The sequence below is a fragment of the Protopterus annectens genome, chromosome 17.part0, assembly GCF_019279795.1.
Source record: "Protopterus annectens isolate FY-2018-M chromosome 17.part0, PAN1.0, whole genome shotgun sequence".
NCBI lineage: Eukaryota > Metazoa > Chordata > Ceratodontiformes > Protopteridae > Protopterus > Protopterus annectens.
The window spans coordinates 38,491,883-38,507,263 of NC_056751.1; the positions used below are offsets into that span (position 1 = coordinate 38,491,883).

At 43.7% G+C, this 15,381-nt stretch overlaps 1 protein-coding gene across 1 annotated transcript in view; it reads right to left on the reverse strand.

Moving 5' to 3' along the window:
* WDFY3 (WD repeat and FYVE domain containing 3) overlaps positions 1–15,381 on the reverse strand; it is a 5,086,165-nt gene that overhangs the window by 2,064,360 nt on the left and 3,006,424 nt on the right. Inside the window, exons 26-27 of the mRNA XM_044059488.1 lie at positions 1,426–1,499; positions 1,173–1,334 (exon numbers count right to left, since the gene is read on the reverse strand). Coding sequence (XP_043915423.1) covers positions 1,173–1,334; positions 1,426–1,499 — 236 coding nt within the window. The remainder of the gene's footprint in view (positions 1–1,172; positions 1,335–1,425; positions 1,500–15,381) is intronic.

Here is a 15,381-nt window from a genome sequence, read left to right on the forward strand (position 1 = left end):
CATTCAATGCTGTGAGGAATCAATAATCATTAACTTTCTAAGTTGAAAAAAAATCTATGAGGAAATAAATCTTCAAGCCAGGAGTGTGTGATTCCATAATGTACAGAGAACAAGAGTCAGTTCCACTTACCAACCTCCACTTGTCTTGGGAATTAGGGAAAGGGAGTGTACTGGGCAAGCCAGATATTACACCACTGGTGGTAACCAGAATTAGTGATGGAGATGGCAGCAACAAGACAAAGGAAGGGGGGGCTTCATAGGTTACTGAAAAGAAACAATGCCATACTCCTCACAAATATATGAATTCACACTCATCCTGCACACATTACACTAGCAGGAAGATCAGGGTTGAATAAACAAAAACCCTCTTGTGAGAAGTGTACAAGATAATGCAGTTAGATCTCTTCTTATCCCTGCCTACCATCTCACAACTCCTTTTACCCTTTCCCAACAGTTATACGGGCTGGCAGTGGGTCCATTGTCTGAAAGGTTACACTGGATTGGGAAATGAAGAGAACTGTATTAAAAAAAAAAAAAAAAACTTGGCAGAAGTTTGTTAGGTACAATGAGGGAGGCAAAAACAATGGAAGAGTGAGGTAGAACTCTTCCTCTCTCGACTGCGAGAGACTGCGGTGGTACAGCGGTTGGCAATGTCACCTCACAGCAAGAGGTTCTCCAGTTCGATTCTCGGCTGGGGTGCCTTCTGTGTGGATTATGGATGTCCTCCCTACAGTTGCGTGGGTTTCCTCTGGGTGCTCCGGTTTCTTCCCACACTCCAAAGACATGCGGTAGGTGGACTGGACACTCAAAATTGGCCATAGGTGCAAGTGAGTGGTATGGATGAAATACCATGGCAAGGTTAGCCACCCGGCGGTGTAAATCTTGGCTCAAGATGATGGATGAAGTGATACCCTGACCCCATGTGTAAAAATGGGAAAAAGGGGTTGAGGATGGATGGATGGAAGAGTGAAGTGGAAAAATGAAATATAGTGATATACTTCATAATATAATAATGTGATGTGGGTCATACGTGACTGATTTTTCTCATTCTATTAGTAGTTAAATGGGTTATAAGTACATTTTGCCAGAACAATCTTGAATTTCCAGGTTTCTGCTATGCATTCGAAACACTCTATTAACCTTAAAAATAACTACTGTTATGACACACCTACCTGAGAAGATCATTGTTATTAGGAAAGCTCTGTAACAAAAGGCTAAGCACATTACTAATAGCAGCAATGGTAGGTTGGGACAAGGATGGGTCTCTCAGAGTCAACAGTAGCTTTGGAACTAATTGGAATTCCCGCATTAACTTGGCATTTTTAGATGCTTCACTGCAAAAGAAAAAAACAGTTTACAAATTTTTAGTATGCCACACAATCTAAGCAAACATACAAAGACTCAGCAGAAAGCAATGCAAATTACCTTGATTCTGTAAGAAGTTCAATAAAATGTTCAAATAATGACAGATGAAGTTCATATGGAGCATGAAGCCAGACCTAAAAGTAGAAGTAAATAAAAACTGAGAATTATGTTTAAGACTTTAGAGTCACAATTAATTTTGTTAGTGATGGTGCACTGTGCAAAAGTTGCATTTCTTGTCACTATTACACTGTAGTTAAATTTAGTAATTGTTTTTTTTTTATCTAAGAAAAAATAAAACAATTTTCACTACTAAAAAGCATTTGCAATGACAAGCAGTTCTCATCATAACAGTGCAGCATTTCTCTTCTCAGAGAAAGTACAGTTGTGTAAAATATTACCATAACGGTAGATGTACTTCTCTTCACAGTTGCAGTATTCATAACAGTAGGGAACCCCTGTCAAGGGAGGCCTGACGTCCAACCAATATACCAAAGCCTTTAGGTGATTAAAGGTACGCCATACATCACATGTATGCTCCTCACGTAAAGTAGGGCATAAAGGTGAAGCCAAGATATACCATCTTCAGAAATGAGAGCCCAAGTAGGAACGCCAGTCCAAGGAAAAGAGAGGTAAACAGTACATCCAGAAGAGAAATGGACCAGGGGGTGGAGGGAATACTGCAAAAGTGAAGAGAAGGACATCTACCGTCCGTTATGATAAGATTTTACACAACTGTAATACGTCCTTCCATATCACTGTTGCAGTATTCATAACAGTAAGGAGAGTGCCAAAGGTCATAAAGAAAACTGGGAGAAGGAAGGACCTGCACAGCCCTCTACGAAGTCATGAAGAATGGCCCTAGCAAAACCAGCTCTAGCTCTGGAGATTCCATCCAACTTGTAGTACTTGGTAAATGTAGGCAAAGAAGCCCAAGTACCTGCCTCAAGAAATAGAGTTAGTATCCAAACCCTTGAAAAAAGCACCAGAAGAAGGCACAGCCCTAGTAGAATGGGCCTTAGCGGGGAAAATGAAGGCTCTTACCATGAAAAGAACAACAAAAGGAAACCGCTTTTGAGATTCAAGAATAAATAGTTTGCTTAGATACAGCTAATCCTAGGGATCTATGATGAAAAGAAACAATTATTCCCTACTAGTCTTATCCAAATAAAATCTGAGTTGTCTATGCAGATCTATTGTGTGCAGCACCCTCTCACTGACAGATTGTGGAGAGGGGGAAAACTGAGGCAAATGAATAGACTGAATAAGAGACACCTCATTAACCACCTTGGACATAAAAGAAGGATTAATATGCAAGGACACCCTGTCCTTATGAAACACCAAAAAAAGGAGGACAAGCCATAAGGGCTTGTAGCCCAGACACCCATCTGGCAGAAGTAAGACCTATGAAAAGTACAGTCTTCCAAGACAAATGCTGCAAGGAAGCTGAAGCAGCAGGCTCAAAAGAAGCCTGAGTCAATTTTTCCAAAATAAAATTAAGATCCCAGGGAAGATTAACAGGCTTCCTAGGAGGCATAATATGAAAGACACCTTTAAGAAATTGTTTAGCTTCAAATCTAGAAGCCAAAGGAGGACCAAAAGGCAGACAAGGAGAGAGAGCTGCTAAGTGGGCCTTAACAAAAGAATAGGCCAAACCAGTGTAGAGCAATTTACACAGATAGGAGAGAACCAATGGAACATCCACAGAAAGTGGATCCAGGTTATGAGAAAGACACCAAACAACAAGCCACTTCCACTTGGATAAACAGGATTTCCTAGTGGTGGGTTTCCTGGCCCTCTGCAAGACCCTAAGCATGTCCTCAGAAAAAAGGTATTTATGTGGAATCAAAATCCTGTCTCCACAGTGTAAGTGGAAGAGTGGACAGGTAGGGATGGATGACAGATCCCTTGTCTTGTGTGAGTAGGTCCACCTTGTGAGGAAACTTGTGATGAGTGCTCTTGGCTAAATGTGGAAGAATAGGAAAAGTACAGTTGTGTACACTTACCATAAATACAGATGTTTGAGTCTACTCACAGTTGCAGACATCACACTTGGGTTATCTGCCTGCAGGTAGCCCTCAGTCGGCCTGAACACCAGAGACTTAGTATTTCTGCGTCGGTTGCTGTCACTTCAGTACTGATGTCAGGTCGTCAGAGGTATAAAAACAGGCAGCCGATGCCATTATATCAGTTTTTTTTTTGCCCCAAATGTCAGCAGCCCCCAAAATAGGGAGCTAAGTTATGGTGGGAAAAACACCACCAGTAAAAAGTAAATACCAATAGCCCTGTAATGGGTGAGTAAAAGACATAGAGAAGATAGAGAGAGAGAGAGAACAGGGAGCTGGAGGGTGGGAAACCAGGACCGCAACAGTAAATACATTCGAACATCTACATTTATGGTAAGTGTACACAACTGTATTATGATGTTCTTCGTGTTTCACTGTTGCAGTCATTACATTTGGGTAATCTGCTGGCAGGTTGCCCTTAGTCGGCCTGAATATCAAAGTCTCGGGTCCTGTGTCAGTTGCTGTCTCCTCTTCCATGACGTCAGGTCATCAGGGGTATAAAACATGCAGCCGACGCCATTTTATTCAGTCTTTCTTGTCGCATGGTGCCCAAAGCAGAAGCAGTTCGCAAGTGCTGGTCAGCCGACTCCTGAAATTTTTACATTCGATTTTCAGAACCGAAGTCTTCAACTAAAGCTAAGTACCCAGTTGGGGAAACTTTTTCTTGCTCCTTACCGATGTCAGTAAAAGTTAATAACTGCATCACTTGTGGGAAGCAAATACCTCATAAGGATTTTCATTTGTACTATATTCATTGCCTAGGCCCAGATCATAACGTGTCTTGCTGTCGGTTTTGTGCTAGATTTAACCAACGCACTATTAAGCGTCGGTATATTTTTGCGTCAAAATATTTTTGGATCCAGATTTAATTACCCTGAAATGTCGTCGGTTAGCAATCCGACTACCGGAGTTCACAAAAAACGCAAAGAAAAAAACAGAGAGAGACAGTCGAGGTCCAAAACCGATGATGAAGCTTCTCCTAAGCCAGTCGCCGGTTCGCCGGTACTCAGTGATGGGCTTTCGCAGCCCGATACCCTCTACTGTTGAGTCGTAGGCCTCTACCAAAGCACATGCGGAGTCCGGTATGCAGCGAGATTTTCAGAGCATTGAACCCGCGGATGTCTCTCCCTTGGATAGGTCCGGAGCCGATGAGCAGGCACCGGCTTCTGAGGGTGTTTTCAGGCCTCAAGATTTTTATATAAAACCAACGCCAGCTTCAAAAACTAGATCATCTTCTAAGTCTAAAAAAAATGAAGCATGAGCCACGTGCTCAGGCCCCTATGCCTAAAAAACAGATGATCAAAATGGCTGAGGACTTAATTACCTTGATCAGGGGTTCCCAACCACCCCCCACCCCCATGCTAAGAGGCCTAGGCAAGACACTGATTATGGATCTTCAGATCAGGTTTCCATTTATTCTGATTCCTCTTCTGATCAGGAATTTTCTATTCCACCCTATGAGGATTCAGATGCAGAAGAATCCATCCTATCTGCATCTCCTCCTGAGGATTATTCTTTTGGAGAAAACTTGCATACTTTAAGGGAACATTTTCATTGGGAGAGTCAGGATTTCTTTGAATCAAAAAAGAGGCTTAGGGATTTCCTCTTTCTTCCTCAGCATAGGACTTTGGCAATACCTCCTGTATTAGACATTGTTGATGTGTTTTCGGAATCAAGCATGGCTCCTGATTCCCTACCTCCGGCTCCTAGTAAGCCAGACAGATATTACAGGGTTCCAGACTCCCACAAATTTCTATTCAAAAATCCTGCTGCTGATCCTGAGACTATCTCACAGGGTCCCAAAGGTGTAAAGGCCTCTACAGCCAAAAATCCTACCCCCTCTGACAGAGATTCCAAGGCGCTGGATAGATGGGGAAAGAAGGTTTATACGTCTGCAACCTTGACAATTAGGGCCTTAAACTGCCAGTTTCATATGCTTAAATATCAACAGCATGTTATGGGCTTATTGAAACAGAAAATTATGTTGATTTCTGATTGTGTGGAAAATAAAGAAGTACAGGAATTATTGCATGCAGCAGAACAGGTTGGAAGGCATACTTTGCAATGTGGTTTTGATTCCTTGCAGGCCTCTTGCAGGGCCACAGTTACTCGATCTGTGATTAGAAGGCATGCCTGGCTCAAGGAGCAAAATAGTACAGTTGTGTACCTACCATAAATGTAGATGTTCGAGAGTATTCACTGTTGCAGTCATTACTCTTGGGTTATCCTGCTGGCAGGCTACCCGCAGTCAGACTGAATTCCAAAGTCCTGGTCCCGCGTCGGTTATCGTCGCCTCTTCCCTGACGTCAGTGCGCCAGTGGTATAAAAGATGCAGCTGACGCCATTTTCTTCAGTTTTTCTTGCCCCAGATGTCAGGTAACCCCAAAAGGGTAGGCGAAATAGATTATGCCAATAAAAATGCATGCACTAAAGTAAACATTTCCTTCATCTACAAGCAAATACACCACATAGGTTGTATAGAATACAGAAGTACAGATAAGACCCAGCAAATGAAAAGGGGATGGTGGGAGGGTAACATGGACTGCAACAGTGCCACTCGAAATCTACATTTATGGTAGGTACACAACTGTACTATGTTCATCGTGTTTCACTGTTGCAGTCATTACTCTTGGGTTGAATCCCAAAGCTGAGGATGGGTGGCTGGGCTAAATAGGATTAAGAGAGGCTATGAGGCCCTGCAGAACTGCAGTGGCAAAGCCTGGTCTGGATTTAGAGTAGAGAGGTAAGTGGTAGTGCTTTGTAAAAGTGTGCACTGAACTCCAAGTTGCAGCCTCTAAGATGAATTTGTTTGGTAATCCTCTGAGAAAGGCTGCTGAAGTGGCTGCTGCTCTGGTAGAATGTGGCCTAATGCCCTTAGGCACTGATTTGCCATGCTGTGAGTAGCAGAAATGAATGCAATGGCCTACCCATTTTGAAATAGTCTATTTTGAGATAGGCTTTCCTTGTGATCCTGCAGCATATGCCACTAAAAGTTGCTCAGTCTTTCTGAAAGCTTTATTTCTGTCCAAGTAGAAGCGTAGCTGTCTGTGTATGTCCAAAGAATGCAGAAGTCTCTCACCCTTGTCCTGTGGGTTTGGATAAAAGGTAGACAAGTGAATGGTTTGGTTAAGGGCCACACTGGACACCACCTTAGGCATAAATGTAGGGTTCGTCCTCAGAGAAACCCTGTCTGGATGGAAAATGATAAAAGGTTCCACAGCCATGAGTGCCTGTAACTCCAAGACTCATCTTGCCGAGGTTATTGCTAGGAGCAGAGCTGTTTTCCAGGATAAGAACTTTATATCAGCTGTTGAGGCTGGCTCAAAAGGAGGCAGTGTGAGTTTTTCCAAAACATAATTGAGGTCCCATGCAGGTATTGGTGCTCTCCTTGGAGGTCTTATGTTTTTGGCCCCTCTGAGGTACTGCCTTATTAAAGGATGAGAAAAGATAGGTGGTTCCGTATTGTAATGGGCTGAAATGGCAGAGGCATGAATCTTAATTGATGAAAAGGATAGGCCTTTGTCCAGCATCTCAGTTAAGTATTGTAAAATCTGAGGATATTTGGTACAAATGTGTCAATTCCTTGTTTCTGGTTCCGAGCACAGAATCTCTTACATTTTTCTGCATAAGATTTTCTGGTACTGGGCCTCCTGGCCTCCAAGATAACATCCATAACAGCTTTTGAAAGAGGAGTGTTCTGAATGGCTACATTATCTGCCATGCTGCTAGATTTAAGGTCCTGAGTTTGCTGTGCAGGGTCTGATTGTTTTGTTGGGTCAGTAAGTGAGAAGTTTGAGGCAATGTCCAGGATGGACCTTGAGACAAGTTCTTTAGGATTGGGTACCAGTGCTGGCGTGGCCAGTCTGGGGCAATCGGTATCATTTTTGGCTTCTCTTGTCTGACCTTTAGGAGTACCTTGGGGAGGAGAGGCAGTGAAGGAAAGGCATATACTGTTAGGTTTTTCCAAATGAAGGATAGGGCATCCCACTTTCCATGCTTGCTTGTGATAAATCCTTGTGCAGAATCTCTGTAATTGGCAGTTGTGAGGGGAGGCAAATAGATCTATGTCTGGGCATCCCCATTTCCTTGTTGTCATGCTGAAGACTTGTGGATCCAGTTTCCACTCGTGGGGATCCATGAGGTTTCTGCTTAGTTCATCTGCCACAGTATTTATTTTTCCTGGAAGGAATTGTGCTTGCAGGTGAACTTGATAAGTCAATGCTGTGTCCCACAAAGTCATGGCTTGTCTGCAGAGGGGGTAGGAATGTGTGCCTCCCTGCTTGTTTATGTACCACATGACTGTAGTATTGTCCGTCAGTAGTTGTCCTGGATGAAGTAGATCCTTGAAAGCTGTCAGGGCATTCTGAACAGCTAGCATCTCTTTTTGATTGATATGAAGATGCATCTGGCTTGCGGGCCATGTGCCCTGAATACATTTTCCTGCCATGTGGGCCCACCAGGCATAATCTGATGCATCTGTTGTTAGTGTCTGCCTGGCTGTGGGTAAAGTGAATGGCCGTCCCTTGTTGTGGTGACAGGCCCGTGCCCACCATCGAAACTCCTGTCGCAGGCATGGAATGAGGGTAATTAATGTTTCCAGGCTGTGGCAATGTTGAATCCAAACACTTTTTAGATACCATTGTAGTTTCCTCATATACAGTCTAGCATATGGAATTAGCAGAATGCAGAATGCAGGATGCCATGAAGCCCAAAGCCTGCAGGATTTTCCTTGCAGATAACTGGGTCTTTGTTGCCAACATTTTGAAGTAAGAAGTCAGTTGCCTTTGTTTGTCTGGCGTGAGATAAGCCATCTGGGCAGTTGTATTTAAGCTTGCACCCAGGAATATTATCTCTTGAGAGGGTACTAGTTTTGATTTCTTTTTGTTTACTGTGTACCCTAGGCAAATTAGTAACTCTTTTTACAAACGCCAGATGCTTTAGTAGAATGTGTCTTTCTTCTCTGCTTGAATAAGGCAGTCATCCAAGTAAGGATATATTTGAATTCCTCTTTGTCTGCAAAATGCAATTACTGGTGCCAGGCATTTCATGAAGACCCTGGACGCAGTAGATAAGTCAAATGGCAGTGCAGATAATTGGTAGTGCATTGATCCAGCTATGATCTGAGATATCTTCTGCAAGATTGCCTGATTGGGACATGCAGGTATGCCTCTTTTAGGTCCAAAGTTACGAGCGAAGCATTCTTGCCCAGCATGGGCAGTAGCTGCTGCAGAGTCAACATTTTTAATTTTGGAACATCCAGAAAAGTGTTTAGTATAGACAGGTCTAGTATTGGTCTCCAGGCTTTGTCCTTTCTGGGCACCAAGAAAAGTCTTGAGTAAAATCCTTGTCCCTGCTCTTGTTGTGGTACTTGTTGAATGGCCCTCATGTCCATGAGGGATGAAACTTGCTTTTGTGCCTCTGCCTATTGATTGCGTGGCAGGTCTGGCATACCTTTTACCCTTGGCAGGCTGTGAAAGTGGAACCTGTAGCCCTGAGACACTATGTTCAAGACCCATTTGTCCTGGGTAATCATGCCAATTTGGTGAAAAAAGTGCTAGTTTTCCCCCTAAGGGGGCTGCCAAAAGATAAGTGCTTGGTGCTGGCAGAGGAAAGTCATTGGGATTGTTTCCTGTATGGTTGTGATTTGTCTTCTCCGCTTTTGGAGGTAGAAGCACCCCATTGTTTAGGCCTGTATGAGCCTTGGGGCTGAGATCTGCCTCTGGGGCGTCTGTATCTGCCTCTCTGTGGCCTGTCTGACTTTGAAAAGGACCAATTCTTTGTAGGCCAGTTCCTGTTAAATCTGGGTGGCTGTACCTGTAGGAAATCCTTGACTGTCTGCATGGATTTCGCTTTATCCTCCATTTTCTTCAACACCTCTTCTGCCTTAACACCAAACAAAGTATCATGCTGTAATGGAGCATCCAATAATTTTGCTTTAACATGAACAGGCAGATTCTGTTCCTTTAACCAAGCATGCCTTCTAATGACAGAACCCGTAACAGCGGCCCTGCAAGAGGCAGTGAATCAAAACCACATTGCAAAGTATGCTTTCCCACTTGTTCAGCTGCATGCAATAAATCCTGCATTTCCTTGTTATCAGAACATCCAGAATTTGTCAACTTTTCTGTTTAAGCAGTGACATTAAGTATCGCTGATATTTAAGCACATGAAACTGACAATTTAAAGCCCTTACAGCCAAAGTAGCATTAAGTGTAAACTTTTTTCCCCCATCTGTCCAGTGCCCTAGAATCCCTATCAGAGGGGACAGGTTTTTTTGCAGTGGAAGCCTTGACCGCTTTGGGACCCTGAGATATAGTTTCTGGGTCAGCAGCAGGGTTTTTATATAGAAATTTATGAGTCTGGAACCCTGTAGTATCTGTCTGGCTTAGCAGTTGCAGGGGGTAAAGAGTCACTCTGAAAATACATCATCTACAATGTGTAGAACAGGTGGAAGAGCAAGAGGTCTGTGCTGAGGTTGTAAAAGAAAGTCTCTGAGCCATTTCTTAGATTCTGAGTAATCTTGGCTCTCCCAGTGGAAATGCTCCCTCATGGTATGCAGGGTTTCCCCAAAAGAATAATCCTCAGGAGGAGAGGCTGAAGGAATAGATTCTTCAGCATCAGAATCCTCATAGGGAGGAAAAGTGTTTCCCTGTTCAAAAGAGGAATCAGAGGAAATTGAAACCTGATGAGAGGAAAAGTACAGTTTTGTACCTACCATAAATGTAGATGTTCGAGGATTCCATTGCTGCAGTCCTTACTATTGGGGTATAGTCCGCGTCCCAGTCGGCCCGAATACCAGAGTATAAGGCTGACGTCGGTCATGGCGCCTTAGACTGACGTCAGTACGTCAGGGTACTAATGCGCATGACCGACGTCATATCCTCAGTCTTTTCTTGCCCCAGATGTCAGAAGACCCTAAAAAGACAAGGCCCAAAATACCTGCACCAAAAACATGCACAATATATACAAGAAAATATACAAAAATATAAGCATGTAAACTCACCTACACAACCACCCCTAAACACAGAGGGGAAGGAGGGAGGGTAAATTGGACTGCAGCAATGGAATCCTCGAACATCTACATTTATGGTAGGTACAAAACTGTACTATGTTCTTCGTTTTCCATTGCTGCAGTCCTTACTATTGGGTAGAATCCCAAAGCAGAGGAAAGGGAGGCTGGCACATCATAAAGAAGTAGGAGCTGACAACATGCCTTGCAAGACAGCTGTGGCAAAACCAGCCCTAGACTTAGAGTAAATAGGAAGGTGATAATGCTTAGAGAAAGTATGCACTGAACTCCAAGTAGCTGCTTCCAAAATATCCTTAGTTGCCACCCCCCTTAGAAATGCTGTTGAAGTGGCAGTAGCCCTAGTGGAATGAGGCCTTATCCCAGCTGGAATTTCTTTTCCATGATGGGAATAACAAAATGCAATGCAAAAGCCAATCCACCTAGAAATAGTTTGTTTTGACACAGGCTTGCCCTGTGAACTCAAAGCAAAAGAAACAAACAACTGCTGAGACTGCCTAAAATCTTTAGTCCTGCTTAAATAATAACGCAATTGTCTGTGAACATCTAAAGTGTGCAAAACCTTTTCCCCTTTATTTTGGGGGTCTGCATAAAAAGTAGGTAAATGAATAGTTTGGTTTAAAGCCACACTAGAAACCACCTTAGGCATAAAGGAAGGATTAGTACGTAATGATACTCTATCCTTATGGAAAATCAAAAAGGGCTCTACTGTCATAAGGGCCTGCAACTCAGACACCCTTCTTGCAGAAGTAATAGCCAACAGAAAAGCAGTCTTCCATGACAAGTATTTCAATTCAGCAGTAGCCGTGAGGCTCAAAGGTTGTAGAGTAAGTTTTTCCAACACAAAATTGAGATCCCAAGCAGGAGTAGGAGCTCTACGCGGGGGTCTTATATTCTTTGCCCCTCTAAGAAACTGCTTGAACAAAGGATGCGAAAACAATGGTGGGTCACAATCATAGTGAGCTGAAATTGCTGCAGCATGAATCTTAATGGAAGAAAAGGACAAACCTTTGTCCAATAACTCAGTAAGATATTGAAGAGCCACACTCAAATTAGGCTCAGAAATCTCCAAATTCTTTGCTGTACACCAAAATAAAAATCTTTTCCATTTTTCTGCGTACACCTTCCTTGTACTAGGTCTTCTAGCTTCCATAATCACATTTAAAACCTGTTGAGGAAGTTGAGACCTGCTGTGTTTCAACAGAGAATATGCCAGGCTGTTAGATGAAGAGAATGAAGCTTGACATGGAGCAGATGACCGTCCTTCTGAGATAACAGATGAGGAATCAGAGGTAAAGGCCATGGAGGCTTCTTTACCAGACTCCGCAGTAGTGGGTACCAGTGTTGCCGAGGCCAATCTGGAGCTATCAAAATCATCCTTGGCCTGTCTTGTCTGACCTTCAATAGTACCTTTGGAAGAAGAGGCAGAGGTGGAAAGGCATACACATGAAGGTTTTTCCAACTGAAAGACAGAGCATCCACTTTCCAAGCTGTGTGATGAAACCCCTTTGTGCAATACTGTGGCAGCTGATGGTTTAGTGGGGAAGCGAACAGATCTATGTCTGGAGTTCCCCATGACACTGTCAATGTCTGAAATACATGAAGATCCAGTTTCCACTCGTGGGGATCCATGATTTGTCTGCTTAACACATCTGCTAAGGAGTTCTGTGCTCCTGGCAGAAACCTTGCCTGAAGAGTTAGTTGCAAGCTTAGCGCAGTCTCCCATAAAATCATTGCTTGCCTGCACAGAGGATAAGAATGTGTTCCCCCTTGCTTGTTGATGTACCACATGACAGTTGTGTTGTCTGTTAGAATCAACACCTGCCCTGGAAGAAGAAACTCCTTGAAAGCCATTAATGCAAACTGGACTGCTAACATCTCCTTCATGTTGATATGTAGATGCTGTAGTCTGGCAGGCCACTTGTCCTGTATCCACTTTCCATTTAGATGAGCTCCCCAAGCAATGTCCGAGGCATCTGTCGTTAAAATCTGACTCGCCTCTGGCCGGGTCACAGAGAGTCCCTTGTTTAGGTGACATTCCTGAGCCCACCACAAGAATTCTTTTTGAAGGCAAGGTATAATTTGAATGACAGTGTCCAAATCCTGGCAGTGCTGTGTCCAGACATTTTTGAGATACCATTGCAGCTTCCTCATATGCAGTTTGGCATTGGGAAGCACCAGAATACAAGATGCCATGAACCCTAATGCTTGAAGGACTGACCTTGCAGTCAGCACGGACTGATGAGATAGTTGATGGAAGTAAAGTGACAGACTCTTTTGTTTGTCCGGGGTTAAGAAGGCCATCTGGGTTGCTGTATTCAGTCTCACACCCAGAAAGCACATGTCTTGAGAGGGTACTAGACTGGACTTTATTTCGTTCACAGAATACCCTAGGCATCTTAGCACTGCTATAACATATTCCAGATGTTGTAGAAGGTCTTCCTTTTCTTGAGCCAGAATCAGGCAGTCGTCCAAGTAAGGATAGATTTGAATTCCTTGAAGCCTGAAGTAAGCTATCACTGGAGCCAGAACCTTTGTGAACACTCTGGGCGCAGTAGATAAGCCAAAGGGCAATGCAGAGAACTGATAATGAGAATTTCCAGTTCGAAACCGCAGATACTTCCTGCAACTTAGCTTTATAGGTACATGAAGGTAAGCTTCCTTGAGATCTAAAGTTACCATCCAGTGATCTTTGCCCAGCAGAGGTAAAAGTTGTTGTAACGTCAACATCTTGAACTTGGGAATGTCCAGATAAGTGTTGAGGAGAGATAAATCCAAAATTGGTCTCCACGTGTTCCCCTTCTTTGGTACTAGGAACAGGCGAGAATAAAAACCTAGGCCCCTTTCTGATACAGGGACTGGCTGAATGGCCCCTATCTGGAGTAACTGAGAAACTTGCTTGTGAGCCTCTTTTCGTTGTGGAGGAGGAACGTCTGGCATGCCTTTGAAAGGGGGCATAGTGTGGAAATAAAATCTGTAACCGTGGTGAATGATATCCAACACCCATCTGTCTTGAGTAATTAAATCCCAATTTTCTTTGAAAAGAGACAGTCTTCCTCCCAAAGGAGCTGCCAGACGAGAATCCACTGGCAGCTGAAAAGGCAGGTCATTGGGTCTGTTTACGAAAGGACTGACCCCTGCCCTCACCAGAAGTCTGAGCAGGTGAACTCCCTGATCTAGGCCGAAAATAACCTTGAGCCCTGCCCCTACCACGTCTAGACCTACCCCTAGACTGGGAATCATAAGCAGGATATGTCCACCCCTTAGCAGGCCAATTTCTACTAAACTTTGGAGGCTGCACCTGCAAAAAATCTTTAACAGTTTGTATAGACTTAGCTTTGTCCTCCATTTTCTTTAAAACTGCTTCCACAGGCGATCCAAACAACACATCAGACTGTAAAGGAGCATCCAAAATCCTTGTCTTAACATGCTCAGCTAAATTCTGATCCTTCAACCAGGCATGCCTGCGAAGAACAGAACTAGTAGCAGCCACCCTCGAGGAGGCCTGTACAGCATCAAAACCACATTGCAAAGAATGCTTACCCACTTGTTCAGACACATGAACTAAATCCAGCAACTCTTTACACTCAATACCTTCCGCCAAAGCATCCACCTTAGATTTCAATTGTGAAAGGAGATAATTTTGATATTTTAGCATGTGAAACTGACAATTCAACGCTCTCATGGCTAGAGTGGAAGAAGTATACACTTTCTTTCCCCACCTATCCAAAGCTCTTGCCTCTTTATCAGTGGGAACAGGATTTTTAACCACAGAAGCTTTAACACCCTTAGGCCCCTGAGAAACAGTTTCTGGGTCCACCCTAGGACTCCTAAACAAATACTTATGAGCTTCGGGCACCCTATAATACCTATCAGGCTTAACAGGAGCAGGAGGCAAAGAGTCAGGGTTCAGGGAAGCCTCTGCAAAAACATCTTCAACCACATTCAACACAGGAGGAATAGCTAAGGGCCTATGCTGGGGCAAAAACAAGAATTCCCTAAGCCTTTTCCTGGAATCAGAGTAATCCTGGCCTTCCCATTTAAAATGCTCCCTCATAGAATGCAGAGTCTCTGAAAATGAGAAATCCTCAGGAGGAGAAGCTGTAGGAGTGGAATCATCCACATCAGAATCAGAATAAGTAGGATACTCCTGCAAGTCTTCCGCAGAAGACTCTGAAGCCTCTGAACACTGTTCAAAACTATCAAACTCCGGTTCCACCCTAGGCCTCTTATCAGGTGGGGGCATAGAACCTCTAATCATAGTAATCAAATCCTCTGCCATTTTAAGCATATGTTTCTTAGGTACAGAACCCGAAACGCTAGGAGAAGCCCCCACTGAAGCTGAACTAGGCCTACCTCTCAGAGAAGTTTTGGCAACAGAAGGAGAGGCTCTAACTACCTTTGAAATAGAGGAAAGCACAGTTACCTGAGAAGCCCCCTCAGCTAGGCCTACCTCCTGAGAAGGCACATCCTGTAGAAGTAAAGTTTCTGCCTGAGGCTCCATGGAAACTCCTGGCAAAACCTCTGGCTCCACTGAGCCTTCTAAAGAACCGACGTCCGGGACTGCCGGTTCATCAACCCTAGGCTTTACTGACTTGTCCTTGCGCTTCTTGGACGAAGCGGGCGTCGGAGCATCCGACGGCATTTTATAATTGCAACGTTTCCCAAACACTAACCTGGCACAGTCTAACCTCCTCTTAATAGTGCGTTTATTAAACCTAGCACAAGAGCGGCAACCAACAACGTCGTGCTCAGGCCCTAAGCAAGGAATACACAAAGTATGGTAATCCCTATGAGGTATCTGTTTCCCACAAGAAATACAGTTATTAACTTTTTCTGACATCCGGTAAAATACTGAGGCAAGAAAAAACCAAAATGTTCCCCAACGGGGTACTTAGCCAACTCTGTTTCGGTCTGAAACTCCGG